We start from the raw sequence: 16,227 nt of genomic DNA on the forward strand, positions 1-16,227 counted from the left end.
TCCTGCTCATGAGTTCATCCTACTATAATATTTCTTTATTTTTTAATGATGTTCAATTTTATGCATTTCAAAAATTTTAAAATCATTTTAACATCTCAAAACTCGCCTTTCTCCTCTTTCTGCGGTTCTTTACATTTATTTTTATATTTTCTGCATATTCCAAATTAGCTTAATTTACTGATTTATTCATCTACTTTAAATATATACTCTTATAAACTGCAGGCTATTACAATAATCCTGCCAATGTTCTTATCTGTTTACAGGTTTTTGTGTCTGTAAATAGTCAATAAACCATTTCCATTCTTTTATAAAAAGTTTGTTATCTTGATTTCTTATTTTTTCCGGTAAGTTTCGCCATTTCTGCATATTCCGTAAGTTTTTGTATCCATTCTTCTTTCGCTAGGACTTCTTCTTCTGTCCCTTTTTGGGCAAGTAACATTCTTGCCACTGTAGTTGCATACATGAATAAATTTCTACATAGTTTGGGTAGTTCTATCCCCATAATTCCCAATTCTGGCTTTTCTTCAGTTCGTAGAAATCTTTCACCCATTTACTATAATATTTCTTTAAGTAGTCTTCAAAAGGCAACCATTCTTCCATAAAGCACTCAGCATTAGGTTCTCTTAATTTTGCTGTTAATGTTGCCCATTCTGCATTGTTCATTATCTTACTCATCCATTCTTTGGTGGGGATGACTTCTTCCTTCCATTTCAGCGCATAAAGAATCCTAGCCACTTGTGCTGGGCTCAGGGGTTAACCCAAGCCATGCGGTCCAGGTCGGGCCCGAATCCAAGGATTCCACGAGGAGTCACTCCAACAGGGCCAAGGCAGGAAACCAGGCAAGGTCAGGCACAAGGTCTCAGGCAGGTTCCAGCAAGCAGCAATGTTGCTCCCGCAACCTGGGATGGGGTCCGGCAGCCTTTTATCTCTGATGGGGTATCGGCCGGTCCTGATCCCCCGGTGACTCACCTCCCTGTTTCGCCCAAAGGCAAGCACTCCTCCTGTGAGTACTCAGGTCTCTCCTTCTATCAGACCTGAGTCTCTGCAGCTCAGGAGACGTCAGTGGGTTACTAGACGTCAGTGGGTAGTGGAGCAGCTGTACATGATTGCCCAGCAGAGGGCAACAAGGTAATCCCCACATCTGGAGCCAGGGCAGGCTCAGGCCCCTGACTTGGCCCAGCTGGTGCTTGTTTTAGGGGAACCTGTGCAGACTGGGACTCTTCAGAATCAGGCCCCAGACTCGGTTCAGATACCACCTGAGGAAGAGGATCCGGTGTGGACTGAGACTCCTCCGGCTCTGAGTCCAAGCCCAAGTCCCAGGCCTTAACATTTTCTTTGGGATTTCTACCCCTATAACCCCTAACAACGCTCTCCTCACTTCAGAGGCATACTGTCTCTTGGCAGTATATGTAAAACAGAGCCATCATAACCCTCGAAATGCCCCTATTTTCCAGGGACAGTCCCGGATTTACAGAAGCTGTCCTAGTTTCTGATTTGATCCTGGAATGTCCCACTTTTCCTTAGGATGCCCCTATTTTCATCAGAGAAATGTTGGAGGGTATGGAATAGGAGGTCCCTATTTTTCAGCTGGGAGTCATTGTCATTATAAGAGAACAAGGGAGGCATTCGTGGTGAGTTCTGGTACCTCTTTTTTTTTTTTTTTTTTTTTGCAAAAATAGGACCAGATGTCCCTATTTTCATCAGAGAAATCAGATCTTCCATACCAACACAAGAATGGTCGGGGAGTGAGACAGCAAGGACACAAGGTCTCCTCCTCACAAAATAAAAATGTCTGAAATGGGTTCTTGGAAAGGCATGCTGTTCTCTTAAATCCTTGAAGAAGGTGACATTGGTTGAGCTATGCACTAATTGTTCTTTCAGAAGAATCCTCTCTGGCCTGCGAAAACAGTTTTTGAATGCAGCAAATATGCTAAAAGAAAACATCATCATTTGCTGGTCAACAACCCCATAAAGCAATCCTTTGTTTGAACTGGACAGCCACACAAATTATTTGTTTATCAAGATTTTCTGTTTTAATTTATTCTTCTCATTGCACAGTTGTCCTTTCAACACGTTCCTGAAAACTTTCTGTATTGTCTCACACAATCTTCAAGTCTTGAGGCGGTGAAATACTGGCCCAGACCACTTGTCACTATACTGAATCATCCAATTTTGAATAGTTACTTCTGGCTTCTGGCTGAGCACATAGAAGTTCATTCATTTTGCAATGCAAGGCCTGATCAAAAGGCTGTTTTGTTGCTGCCTGAGGCTTCCTGCCATTGTTGGTATGCATTCTGTTGTTATGTTCCCAAAATCCATCCATCAGTGATCATCTTTTTCTTTTTTTTAAAAAAAGATTTTTATTAAAGTTTCAAAAACTATATAAAAACAAAACAAAACAATAATACAAACAAACAAAAACAAGTATAATTTCAATCCCTTATTTTCTTATAACTTACTTCCCCGACTTCCTCATACCTCCCCTTTCTGTATTCCAATTTCTAATTTATTAATTCAGCAAATCCTTTCCCTTATTTTTCATTTAATTTTTAGCCTTTCTTTTCTTTTTACTTATCCATTACAGCTGGAAACCACATAATTTCTAAACCAACGCCATTCTAACATTCATTAATTTTGCAATGTTTCCTAAGATAGTCCTTAAATTTCTTCCAATCTTCTTCCGCTGTCTCTCTCCCCTGTGATCATCAAGTGTTATCAGAAATCAAATGGTGAAATGCTTTCTGCTCGTTGTGGCAACGTTTCCCCCAGGTTACCCCGGACATCTGCTGAACAACTGTACTATCAAAGGTTTTCATTCATCCCAACAGGTGGCTTTCAATTACTTGCATATGGATCTATATTGCAGGAATGGTTTTGTTAGATGCTGCAGGAACATCTTCCAAGTTTCTTTTCCTTCCTGTTTATAGTCACAATGAGTTCAGTCTCAACTTCATTCGATGTAGGACTTCTCTTCAAATTGTTACGCTTTGCACTGCAAGAAATATTTGCTTTCCATCCTGTGTCTATTGAAAGAGCACAAACGTGCCTGATGAAAACTGAAGAAAAAGACTAGGAACCTTTGGGATAATAACTGCATTTTCCCCTCCCCTCTCCAACTACTTTAAGCTTTCGTTAGCAAATAATAATAATAATAATAATAATTTTTATTTATACCCTGCCCTCCCCAGCCAAGACCGGGCTCAGGGCGGCTAACACCAGGTATAAAAACAATTGATTAAAATACAACTTAAAAACAAGATTAAAATACAACATTCCCAATGTGACCAGCTGTCATTGGGTATTTTGCTTCCAGCAGCATGGAGGCCTTAAGTTCTTAAATCTAGCTGAGTGATGTATTGGCAAGTCTAACCTGACACATTTCAGCATTCGTCTTCCCCTGCCCCTTTGCAGTTAAACCTAATTCAGACATATATTCAGTGTAGATCCAGCTTTCAACATCTAACTCCTTGTTATATTTCAAAACCACACGGATAAAGATCATCAGGCACAGATTCCCCTGGTTAACTTTCCAAACTTTGATCCTAAGTGTAACATAAGCACAAGTTTCATACATCTGCAAACACTTCCCTGAACTGAAATCATCTTCATAACGTTCATGCAAGAATACAAATTTTATCTTAATAGATATCTTGGATTCCAGTACTTGTCAAACTGGCAGCTGGCCTTTTCCAACTCAGATAGACAACCCCGTAGCAGAAATGTGTGTTTGCTACTTGTAAGTCTAGAGTCACCTCCAGATGTTGTTGGACTCCAACCCCCATTAGCCCGAGCAAGCATAGCCAGAGGTCAGGGGTGATGGGATTTGTAGTCCAGCAGAAGACCACAGGTTGACTACAGGAGCAAGCCTAGCCTTATCCTGGACTTGCATGTTTCCCACCCAGCATGCAGCCAAGGAAAACATTTGGGGAAATTTTGCTTCCTCTTACTGGAGAATTTATATACTAATATATTTCCTCTCACACAAGGGTAAGATTTACAGAATTATCCGATGAGTCAATTGGGTGCATACTTCTCCGACATCTGGGGAATAGTTCAACATATCTTTCGAACTGGTCACAAGATGTTCACATAGCAGGGACAATCCGTTTTCTGAATATTTGGTTTCTGGAGATGGGTTGGCCCATGAGATTTGTGGCTATCTCCACAAAGGAGCCGAATAAAATAGGCTTCTTTTGACGGAAACCCAGTAAAAGGAAAAGTGCCGTTTGTCTGGACTTTGTGAAGCGTGAAGCCCAACTCTTTAAGCAATTGCCCTGATGTGAAACAGACCAGGTCTAGGCATGCAAAAACGCTTAGCTCACACTGACAGGTACAACACATATTGCCAACTTCACTTTGTGTATGTTTTGGCTTGGGTCCTCAGGTATTTTAAATTTCCCATCTCACCTTATGCTGCAGTCTCTTGCACCTCTTCCAAAAAAAACCTTCTCTGGGTGGGTGGGGGGAACTCTCTTCAACAATGTGGGATGGAATATCATCCAGAACTAGTCTTGGAACCTGAGATAAGTTCACTTAAGGACATTACTCGAGAGCCTGTCCACCCCCTACCATTTTGAAAGGCTTTTTTCCTGAGGAATGCAGGTGGGAGGAAGGAATGGGAAACTTTCCTCGCATGAACTTCCTTAAGGATCCAAGCTATAATGCGTTTGACTTAAAAACACACAAACACACACATTGCCACATTGCAGTCACAACTGGAAAGAGATTTGCTTCGGTTCCCAGAGTTTTCTTTAGTTCTTAAGCCACTAAGTGTTGTGATGTTTTAAATGGGACTTGTTAGGAGACACCTCTTGACAACGGGCGATGCAGGGGGAAAATTGTTCAATCATTTTCTGGCCACATTGCTCTAACATTTTGGGGGGGCAGGTTGGGAAGATGATGGGAGTAGAAAGACAGACAAGGGTGTTGGGCTTCTCTGTTGACGTGTGTATATAATATCAACATTTTAATTGAAGGATAAAGGTAAAGGTAAAGGGACCCCTGACCATTAGGTCCAGTCGTGGCCGACTCTGGGGTTGTGGCGCTCATCTCGCTTTACTGGCCGAGGGAGCCGGCGTACAGCTTCCGGGTCATGTGGCCAGCATGACTAAGCCGCTTCTGGCAAACCAGAGCAGCGCACGGAAACGCCGTTTACCTTCCCGCTGGAGCGGTACCTATTTATCTACTTGCACTTTGACATGCTTTCGAACTGCTAGGTTGGCAGGAGCAGATACTGAGCAACGGGAGCTCACCCCGTCGCAGGGATTCGAACCACCGACCTTCTGATCGGCAAGTCCTAGGCTCTGTGGTTTAGGATATATTACTTGATAGGACACAAGTTGATGCACATGTGACCTAGCAAGTATGTATTTAGCCATAGCCGTTTGGGAAAGCTTTGCAAGTTGTTCTATAAATGTGTCTATCATCTATCTATGTCTGTCTATCTGTCTGTCTATCTATCTATCTATCTATCATCATCATCATCATCATCATCATCAATCTATCTATCATCTATCTCTATCTATCTATCTATCTATCTATCTATCTATCATCTATCTATCTATCTATCTATCTATCTATCTATCTATCTATCTATCTATATTGGGGGGGGGAGAGAAAGGGAGAGTATAAGAGCAGTGTCACCCACAAGGCAAAATTCAAGCAATCCTGCTCTACTCTGCTGCCCTAAATGATCAGATTTCCTAAATGATCAAGGAAAGGAGGGGACCCTCCTTGTCCTATTCAGCACCAAAGACAGTTGCTGCAACTTACCAAGAGGAAAAAGAAGATGCTTCTCAGGTCAAAACCCATTCAGAGGATCTCAGGAGCCGTGGAAGCCTCTGTAGAAACGATTTGCCGCAAAAAGCTCTTCCACGTTGAAACAGGATGCATTTTTAAAGTTCTCCAGAGTACTTCACTCTTCTCCCAAGATGACCTTTCCTGGTCTTTTCTTCCCTGCTACCTAACCTTTCCCTTCTCCAGCCTGTCTTCTTTGCTGATTCCACCTCAAGAGAGGAGAAGAGCGAGCCTACCCTTGCCCTGGGAGAATCTCTTACTAACCTGATTTGCTCTTTGGGAATCAATCCAGTCCTATAAATTCCTTAGCCAGCAGCGGTAGAAGATGGTCCTGGTGTTTTGTAGATTGTGTAGAGCTGGGGCGTGAGGGGTGAATCCGCGTTGTGACCTAACTCCTTCAGGTGTGGGGCTTCCCCCCTCCCCAGTACTGTTTTGGCTGGCAAAGCCATGCCCTTTGGCAATGGCTCTGCAAGGACAATTTGGAGATGGATCTGAACTGCTGGTGAACCTCTTGTTGGTTGCCGTTGAGATGCCGGAGTTCCAGTGGGATGATCTATCAAGTGATTTTCCTGGCCTCGCTTGTCCACCATTCTTGGCCAAAGGACGCGGAGAAAATTAGCTGAATAGTTTCTACCTGGAGCGGTTTTGGGGCTGGGGGGGCGGGGGGCAGACAGGATGTATAAATATGATACATCCCTCTGGAGCTTACTGGAAAATGAACACTATGCCCAAGTATTGACTTTCATCGTCGTCATAATTCTAACAGTATTTATTATCATTCCCAGCTATAATAGTGAGAATGTGCCGTTTTACAAGGAGGTTTTGCATCTCACTGTTACTACCTGCATCCTGCCGTCGGATCAGCAGCCAAAGCATGAATGGGGAACCTGTGACCTTCCATCAACTCCAATTCCCATCAACCTCAGCCAGCAGAAGCCCATGATCAGGTATGATGAAAGCCATAGTTCAACATCTGAAGGGCTGTTCCCAGCACTGTTACAAAACTTGGGTGCTAGCCCCTACTCTCTGCCAAGCCGCAGGAAGATTCCAGGGGGTTCCAGAGTCTGTGTTCCTTTGGAGACATGGCAGAGACTGCTGCATGGTGAGTTCCCACCTCCCCCAGTGGAAATAAAGACACATGACACAATTATTAAGGTTAATGGGCTAAATAAGGCAAAGCCATTTCCGACTCGGAGGAGATGGGGTTGCGGGCTAACTCCTCCTACACACGCGCGGGGGCTGGCCTTTGCCCCCACGCGAGCAGGGAATCCCCGGGCGTGTCGCTGAGCCGGTCCGCCAATCAGCGGGCCGGGGAGGTGGGGCCTGAGCCTACTTAAGGCCAGGCACGCCCGGAGACCGCCCTCTTTCCACCTTGGCAGCTCAGAGGTCTTTTCCCATCCCACCCACCCTTTAGGCATAGCTAGCTATGACCTTGCTATGGACTTCGGTTGGTCGCCGCAAGGGGCCTGGTAGGAATTTTTCCAACTGGGCGCACTTCGAGCCTTTTGGTTTTTTCGCCTACCTCATAGCAAACGTCACAATTTCCGCGGTATTGGCAGTTAGGCATTGGCAGGGGGAATTGATATGCAAATGAAAGGGAGGGAAGGAAGCGCCATCACCTTCCCCCAATGAAAGGGGTAGTCTGGTAGAGGACTCCGGGGGGCGTTGCCTTGTCCGAAACTAGGGAGGTAAGGGCCTCCGGCATGCCCCCGAGCGGTGACACCCGTGGGATCCTAGTTGGCCTACTTCAACAGGGCCCCCACGGTTTGTGGACAACCCTTCCCGGTCTCCATGCCGGGTAGTCGTTAGGAGCCAATGCCTAAAGCCAATACCTTTCAATTCTGTAATCAATAAAGTTGTGGCCTTTTCATGCCCATTAACCTAAAATACTGTGTCCAGTGTCTTCATTTCACATGGGGGAGGAGACTCACCACGCAACAACTTTATTGGTAACAGGTGATGAGTGGTATTGGCTTAGGCATTGGTCCTAACCAACTATATCCGGCTTCAGCCCGTCCGCTTGAAGTCCAGGAAGGATTAACCACCAGTAGGGGGAGTCCTGCTGATGCACATCTACTAGGCTTCGGACAGGGCCACGCCCCCCAGAATCCTTTCTTGGATTACCCTTCAATATGCGGGGCAGGTGATGGCGCTACCTCCCCTCTTCCATCGACAGAGCAATACCAATGCCTAACCGCCAATACCAAGAAAGTTGTGACGATTTGCTACAAGGTAGGTGAAAACCAAGTGGCTGGTGCCAATTTGCCAAGTGGAAAAATTCCTACCAGGCCCTTCAACGGCGACCAACCAAGGTCAAGGAATGAAAACCTTAAAGGGCGGGAGGGTGGGAAACAGGAGCAGCTGATAGGCAGGAAAAGAGGGAGATCCCCAGCCGTATCTGCGTTAAATAGGGCAGGCCACACCCCCAGAGCCAGCCGATTGGCTTGCCAGGGGGTGACGCGGACAGGCGGGGATTCCCCCAATTGCGCGGGGTGGGGCCGTGACGCCCGCAATCCCACCTCCTCTGCAGGGTGGAAGTGGCTTTGTAGCTTTAAGAAGAATGGTTTATTCACCTGTTTACACCTTCAGTCTGCATGGAGGAAGTCTAGACCTTACAACATGGTCATTTCAAGCGGGGCTAGTTCTCCGCAGCAGAGCAGCTGGAGTCTGAGGCATCTTTCCCAGCCAGCCTTTAGCCAGCCTGCCCAAGATGGATGGCAGCCTTTCTTCTTCCTTCCTCTTCCCAGAACACCTTACAGTGGTACCTCGCAAGACGAAATTAATTCATTCTGTGAGATTTTTCGCCTTGCGAATTTTTCATCTTGCGAATTTTTCGTCTTGCGAAGCACGGATTCAAAAACCTCAAAAAAGTCTTCAAAAACCTCAAAAAAGGCTACCACACCGCGTGCTATGAGTTGCTCCTCGAAGTCAAGTCGCAACTGCACCTCTTCAAGCAATGCACCCTGGGTATTAACGGTTTTAAGAAAAAGGAAACAAACTTGCAAGACGTCTTGCGAAGCAAGCCCATAGGGAAATTCGTCTTGCGAAGCAACTCAAAAAACGAAAAACTCTTTCGTCTTGCGAGTTTTTCATCTTACGAGGCATTCGTCTTGCGAGGTACCACTGTACTTAAAAAAACCCTCTCTTTTCTTGTCTCCTGACTCCCAGGTACCCTGGCAACCTTCCAAACTCCCAGTCTCTGTGTTTTGTTTTGTTTCACCCCAGACCGTGGCGGTGAGAGTGCTGAATCCTAACCACTAGACCACCAGGAAGCCCCCAGTCTCTGTTCACAACTCAGGGCAAGGAGGTGGGGAGGACAGTTCTCTTGTACAATCATACCTCATGTTACGTTTGCTTCACGTTACGTTCTTTCAGGTTGTGTCCCGCGGTGACCCGGAAGTACTGGAAAGGGTTACTTCCGGGTTTCGCCGCTCGCGCATGTGCAGAAGTGCCAAATGACATCACGCGCATGTGCAGAAGCGGCGAATCGCAGCCTGTGTGCGCGCAGATGCGCCGCTGCAGGTTGTGCTCTTTTCTTGTTGCGAACGGGCCTCCAGAACGGATCCTGTTCGCAACCAGAGGTACCACTGTATTGGCCTGGCCATTCTGCCCAGGAATTCCTCTACAGCTTGTATTTCTCCCTTCACATCTCAAGCCATCCAAATCCTACCATTTATTCATTTCTAGGGTTTAGGGGGGTGTCCCCCCCCAATCTATAACACCAACAACCCCAGTACCAACCCTGGGTGGGGGCACATTTAGGGCAACAGCCTGTGGAACTGGGCTCAAGAGACACATGCCATGAGCTAACTAAACAACAACAATTTATTACTTATACCCCGCCCATCTGACGGGCCTCCCTAGGCACTCTGGGCAGCTCCCAACAGAATATTAAAAACACAATTAAACATCAAACATTAACAACTTCCCTAAACAGGGCTGCCTTCAGATGTCTTCTAAAAGTCAGATAGTAGTTTATTTCCTTGACATCTGACAGGAGGACGTTCCACTGAGAAGGCCCTCTGCCTGGTTCCCTGTAGCTTCACTTCTCACAGTGAGGGAACCGTCAGAAGGCCCTTGGAGCTGGACCTCAGTCTCCAGGCTGAATGATGGGGATGAAGATGCTCCTTCAGATATACTGGACCGAGGCCGTTTAGGGCTTTAAATGTCAGCACCAACACTTTGAATTGTGCTCGGAAACATACTGGGAGCCAATGTAGGTTTTTCAGGACTGGTGTTATATGGTCTAGGTTGCCACTCCCAGTCACCAATCTAGCTGCTGCATTCTGAATTAACTGTAGTTTCCGGATCACCTTCAAAGGTAGCCCCACATAGAGCTCATTGCTATAGTCCAAGCAGGAGATAACCAAAGCATGCACCACCCTGGCAAGACAGTCTGCAGGCAGGTAGGGTCTCAGCCAGCATACCAGATGGAGCGACTCACCTACTCAATAGATGAAACAAATATTACAAATATTGGCCACACTGACCTGTGCTGTATTAGCGCTAGAAGATTACCGTATTTTTTGCTCTATAAGACTCACTTTTTCCCTCCTAAAAAGTAAGGGGAAATGTGTGTGCGTCTTATGGAGCGAATGCAGGCTGCGCAGCTATCCCAGAAGCCAGAACAGCAAGAGGGATTGCTGCTTTCACTGCGCAGTGATCCCTCTTGCTGTTCTGGCTTCTGAGATTCAGAATATTTTTTTTCTTGTTTTCCTCCTCCAAAAACTAGGTACGTCTTGTGGTCTGGTGCATATTATAGAGCGAAAAATACAGTAAGATGGTGGGTGTGGTGATTGTAATCTGATCCTGCCATCTCTAATTCATGCATGCCAATCAGGCAACAAAAAGTCATTCAAAATACGATGATCAAATGTTGAAGTAGTGCTAAGGCCATGGGTAGGCAAACTAAGGCCCAGGGGCCGGATCTGGCCCAATCGCCTTCTAAATTCGGCCCGTGAATGGTCTGGAAATCAGTGTTTTTTTACATGAGTAGAATGTATCGTTTTATTTAAAATGCACCTCTGGGTTATTTGTGGGGCATAGGAATTTGTTCATTTTTTTTTCTTTTCAAAATATAGTCTGACCCCCCACAACGTCTGAGGGACAGTGGACTGGACCACTGCTGAAAAAGTTTGCTGACCCCCGGCTAAGACCTTCCATGCCTGAGCAGCCATGGTTTTCCCCACAGAATCCTAGGATCTGTAGTTTGTTAAGGGTGCTGAGAGGTTCCTGTTATGTACTGAAGTTCTCACCCTGGGCCAGCAGGGGGATACTGTAGATAGTTATGCAAATAAGGGATCGAAAGTGACGTTTAGTGAATGGATACTTTTAGAAAGTTGTTACAGTAACGTTGTACTGGAGCTCTATATAAGCAGGCTGACTGAACCCTTCAGTTCAGTTCTGTCCTGGCCTGTGAATAAACAAGAGCTGTTTGAAGAATCACTGTGTCGTCTGATATGTTCACCCACAACTTAACAGTTCTCCCAGATCAACACCTCTCAGGAATCCAGGGAAAGAGGGATTGATTCTCATACCACTCTGTGAATTGTAGCTCTGTGGCTACAACACCTCCTAACACCTCTTGGCACCCTGAACAAACTACAGCTCCCAAGATTCTTTGGGAGAAGACTGCACTGTTTAAAGTGGTATGGTGCCATTTTAAATGTATAATGCAGACAGGTTTGGTTTCAATGAGATTTATGCGCCCCAGCTGAGTGTAGGACTACAGCCATGGTTCACGACATGCCTTTTGCTTTACTGGGGTATGTTTATTTTATTTTGTTCTGGGCGCCTGTAAGATATAGCATATGGGAAAGCCATTTCGGATCCTTTTGAGAAACCCAATAGCTGGACTTCTATACACTCCAGACAGCTAGATTTATGAGCTTAAGGAGCATAAAGAAGAATATGAAAAAATGCAGGAATGTGGCATGCTGTAAAATTCTTTATAGGCATCCGCTAGAGATGGTTTGCAGAGTTTGCTCATGGCTTCTCCATCAAGACTTTCTATGTTTATTTGTACTACTAATATCAAATTCACTCAGACAGGTTTCAATTTAAAGCAGGCTGTGTTCCGGCGTTGTGACTCATGTCTACAGCCTCTTGCCCCTGAGTGGACTAAAAGAAAGGATTGGGTCAGAAAGTGTTCCCATCAATTATTTTGGTTAATTTTAAACAAACCAGTGCCCCCATTTTCATTTCATTCAGCCACGCATTACAAGAGGGACTAGAGGGACGCGGGTGGTGCTGTGGTCTAAGCCACTGAGCCTCTTGGGCTTGCCAATCAGAAGGTCGGCGGTTCGAATCTCTGCAATGAAGTGAGCTCCCGTTGCTCTGTCCCAGCTCCTGCCAACCTAGCAATTTGAAAGCATGCCAGTGCAAGTAGATAAATAGGTACCGCTCTGGCGAGAAGGTAAACACCGTTTCCATGTGCACTGGCACTCGTTACGGTGCCCTGTTGCGCCAGAAACAGTTTAGTCATGCTGGCCACATGACCTGGAAAGTTGTCTGTGGACAAATGTTGTTTCCCTTGGCCTGAAAGCGAGATGAGCGCCGCAACCCCATAGTCAACTTTGACTGGACTTAACCGTCCAGGGGTCCTTTACCTTTTTACCTTTGCCTTTTACAAGAGGGACTGTGTGAGGTGATATTTAGTGATATACAACAACACAAAGGCATAAAGTTTTTAGATATGCTTTAAGCTGCCCAGAGTGGCTGGGAAAACCCAGCCAGATGGGTGGGGTATGTATGTATGTATGTATGTATGTATGTATGTATGTATGTATAAAGGTTTACAATGTCCCCATGGTATGGCATAGGGCAGGGATTCCTTCAGCAGCAGCCGGGCAGATTGATGATGGGAGTGGTAGTCCAACCAAACTTCAAGAATAAAAGCTGAGAAGGATTAGTAGAAACTTAATCAGCATTTTTTAAAAAGTTGGGTTTTTTTTAACAATGTTCAGCTGATTTACCATACTGGAGAAACTTGACATTTTTTCTTTGGAGATACATTAAAAGTTTACCTAGTCCCTTTTTTATCAACTGCTTGTATCCAAGGCAGTGAAAACAAATATTAAAACAGCAGTTAGACGTCCAAATCAGGTAAAAAATTAGAGAAGCACACCCTTCTATTTCATTGAATGTATACTAAGGTGTGTAGGTTCACAATAGGTATCGCTTTTTCATATATTTTGTGTTGATTCTGAAACTGAAACTGCAGTGGTTTTTTGGAAATAAATAACACACCATTAAAAAGGACAATACAGTCGTACCTTTGTTTAAGAACAGCTTAGTTTATGGACAACTTGGATTAAGAACGCTGCAAACCCGGAAGTAGGTGTTTTGGTTTGTGAACTTTGCCATGGAAGCAGAACATGTTTCGCTTCCTGTTGAGTGTGTTCCATTTGTAAATTGAGCCACCCGCTGCTATGGGAAAGCACGCCTTGGTTTAAGAACGCTTTGGTTTAAGAACAGGCTTCTGGAATGGATTAAGTTCATAAACCAAGGTACCACTGTAACTTGCCAATGCAACCCTATAGCTGCTTATTCAGAAGAAAGTTCCATTGGGTTCAATGGAGCATACTCCAAAATACGTAAATTGCATATTTTATATGAAACAGCAATGTGGGCTTCATATTCATAGTATGTTGTTTTGGAGGAACTGCTTTTATTCAAATAGAGTGTGTTTATTTCAGACAAAAAAAAAAAGCTGGACTAAGAAGAATCAGTTGCATGAAACATTTATTACCACAATTTTGTAATTTTACACCTTGTGAAAAATCAGAACAGTTCTACTAGCCGTGACATTTTGTCAGTGGCAACCCAGAGCTCACTTTCAAATGTCTGAGGTATCGTTTGTCTCCTGTACAAGGTGCACATCTTGGTAATGAAATGATATCAAGTTTTAGCCTTAAAAAATAAAAAATGTCCTCAGTTACAAAAAGCACTTCCATACTCAACGAAGACATTACTTTAACCCCTACAGAGCTGTGCTATTAATTGATTACAGCAGGAAAAAACAACAAAACATCCTAAGGAAACCAGAAGTTCTGGTGGACTAAATATGTCAAAATAAATCTGTTGTGTATTTAAGGTGCCACAAGACACGCTGCTCTTATCAGACGCAAGCACAAAACTTTCTCTCTGCACCGCAAAATTTAAGACCTGTTTCATTTGATCTTGGGTTTATTCCACCTCTTTAGTGGATAACTAGGCCCATTGTTCATGGCTGGCACTCTCCACGTTAGGATGATTTGATGCACAAAGCTTCGCATTCTTCTCGAGTTTCAAATCTGTTGGCGTTTCCTCCACAGCCACCATACCAGAACTGGGTGCAGATGTGCAGTTTTTTCTCAAAATACCACTTCAGAACGTAATCGTCACACTCGCCGTTGTCCATATCCACTATGCAAGCTTCTGGGGAGAGAACAGAAGGGTTGGCGGTTACCAATGTGAAAATGATGCATGTTCCTTTTACAAATAGATCGTAGAATCATAGAAATGTAAAGTTGGAAGAGACCCCAAACCCCCTGCAATGCAGGAATCTCTGTCAGTTTGCGTTTCTTGGTATAGAAAGTATTGACAATAAAAATAATAAATAATAATACAGTGGTACCTCGGGTTACATACGCTTCAGGTTACATACGCTTCAGGTTACAGACTCTGCTAACCCAGAAAAAGTGCTTCAGGTTAAGAACTTTGCTTCAGGGTGAGAACAGAAATCGTGCTCCGGCGGCATGGCGGCAGCAGGAGGCCCCATTAGCTAAAGTGGTGCTTCAGGTTAAGAACAGTTTCAGGTTAAGAACGGACCTCCGGAACGAATTAAGTACTTAACCCAAGGTACCACTGTAAACTTTTATTTGTATCCTGCCCTCCCCGGGCTCAGAGCGGCTAACATCAAATATAAACATTGATATAAAATCAAACAATAATTAAATCACCTCTTAAAAACAAGTCAGGATAAAATTAAAATCTGAATTAGATGGCTTTCCGCAGGATTTGGGTTGGGAACAGTAAATGCTCATCAGGCCCAGCTGTGTACGCTGATCTTATATGGGCCTGTGAGAATGCTGGGAGACCTCTGTTGTACTAGTTCTTATACAAAAAGGGAAGGGGAGTCAGGCTGAGCCCTGACCAAAGGCCTGGTGTGTAGGGATCTTTTCTGTTCTGCTTAGTTCAAGAGGGTTCTGGAAGTTTCTGGAAACCTCTCTGTGTGAAAGAAGCTTTGTGAATCGTGCTTTGAAATGGAAGGGTTATGTACTGAAGTTTTCACCCTGGGCTAGCAGGGGGATACTGTAGATAGTTTTCACTCAGGTCCACATATGCAAATAAAGGATTGAAAGTGACATTCAGTGATTGGATAGTTACAGAAAATGATTACTGTTGCATTGTAGTGGAGCTCTATATAGTGGTACCTCGGGTTAAGGACTTAATTCGTTCTGGAGGTCTGTTCTTAACTGAAACTGTTCTTAACCTGAAGCACCACTTTAGCTAATGGGGCCTCCTGCTGCTGCTGCACCGCTGCTGCATGATTTCTGTTCTCATCCTGAAGCAAAGTTCTTAACCCAAGGCAATATTTCTGGGTTAGCAGAGTCTGTAACCTGAAGTGTATGTAACCTGAAGCGTATGTAACCCGAGGTACCACTGTATAAGCAGGCTGGCTGAACCCTTCAGTTCAGTTCTGTTCTGGCCTGTGAATAAACAAGAGCTGTTTGAAGAATTGCTGTGTCATCTGATATGTTCACCCACAACTTAACAGGAACCTTAGCCAGTGATGTTGCTTTAAGAGAGACAAGATGTCTTCCGCTCAGTTGGTCCTGGCCAACAATCCTGCCACTATATTTTGAACCAATTGAAGTTTCTGAGTAGTCTTCAAAGGCAAAACCATGTACATCCCATTACAGTGGTCTAAATGAGACAGTACCGGACCATGAATCACTATAGTGATTGCCAAACCTTTATTAGCATTACAGAATAAATATAATCTCTGTCAAGGAAGGGCTCTGCCCCTTAGGGACCTATGAGCACTATGGAGGATATGTGTTCCAAAACATAAATACACCATAACATAAGGCTTTAAAGAATGAGATATATCATATAAAAGAGCTTTTGCGTGTTCCAAAAAGTTTTCACAAAGGAATCAGCATTAACAAGTCAAACATCTTGCCATACATTTTCTGCAATGTTCGAAGAGGGAGTTCACTCTGGCTTTGACGTTGGCAATAACCTCAAGACTCCTCTCCAATTCTATCAATATCTCCTGGCCCTTAAAGCCAGAAGAAAGCTGTTACATAGGAGTAGCAGAGGCCAGAATGTGATTTAATGATTTCATCCTGTCCCCAGCCTATGACCTGCTTCGTCTCTTTTCTAATCAGTTCACATCTTCAATTACCAACATCAAAATCAGAGTCCTGAGATCAGAAGAGGAGC

General features: G+C 44.4%; 1 protein-coding gene and 1 long non-coding RNA gene across 3 annotated transcripts in view; one reads left to right on the forward strand and one right to left on the reverse strand.

Moving 5' to 3' along the window:
• LOC309353653 overlaps positions 1–16,227 on the forward strand; it is a 43,437-nt gene that overhangs the window by 8,677 nt on the left and 18,533 nt on the right. Inside the window, exon 2 of the long non-coding RNA XR_014161978.1 lies at positions 6,582–6,743. This is a non-coding gene — a long non-coding RNA (uncharacterized lncRNA). The remainder of the gene's footprint in view (positions 1–6,581; positions 6,744–16,227) is intronic.
• The window catches only part of LOC309353559 (collagen alpha-4(VI) chain-like), a 96,045-nt gene continuing 93,340 nt past the window's right edge, over positions 13,523–16,227 (reverse strand). For both annotated transcript variants that reach the window (XM_081882896.1, XM_081882897.1), the window contains one exon: positions 13,523–14,214. In XM_081882896.1, coding sequence (XP_081739022.1) covers positions 14,042–14,214 — 173 coding nt within the window. In that variant the 3' untranslated portion in view covers positions 13,523–14,041. The remainder of the gene's footprint in view (positions 14,215–16,227) is intronic.

The sequence above is a fragment of the Podarcis melisellensis genome (genome assembly GCF_964234715.1).
Source record: "Podarcis melisellensis genome assembly, chromosome: 12".
Taxonomy (NCBI): Eukaryota; Metazoa; Chordata; class Lepidosauria; order Squamata; family Lacertidae; genus Podarcis; species Podarcis melisellensis.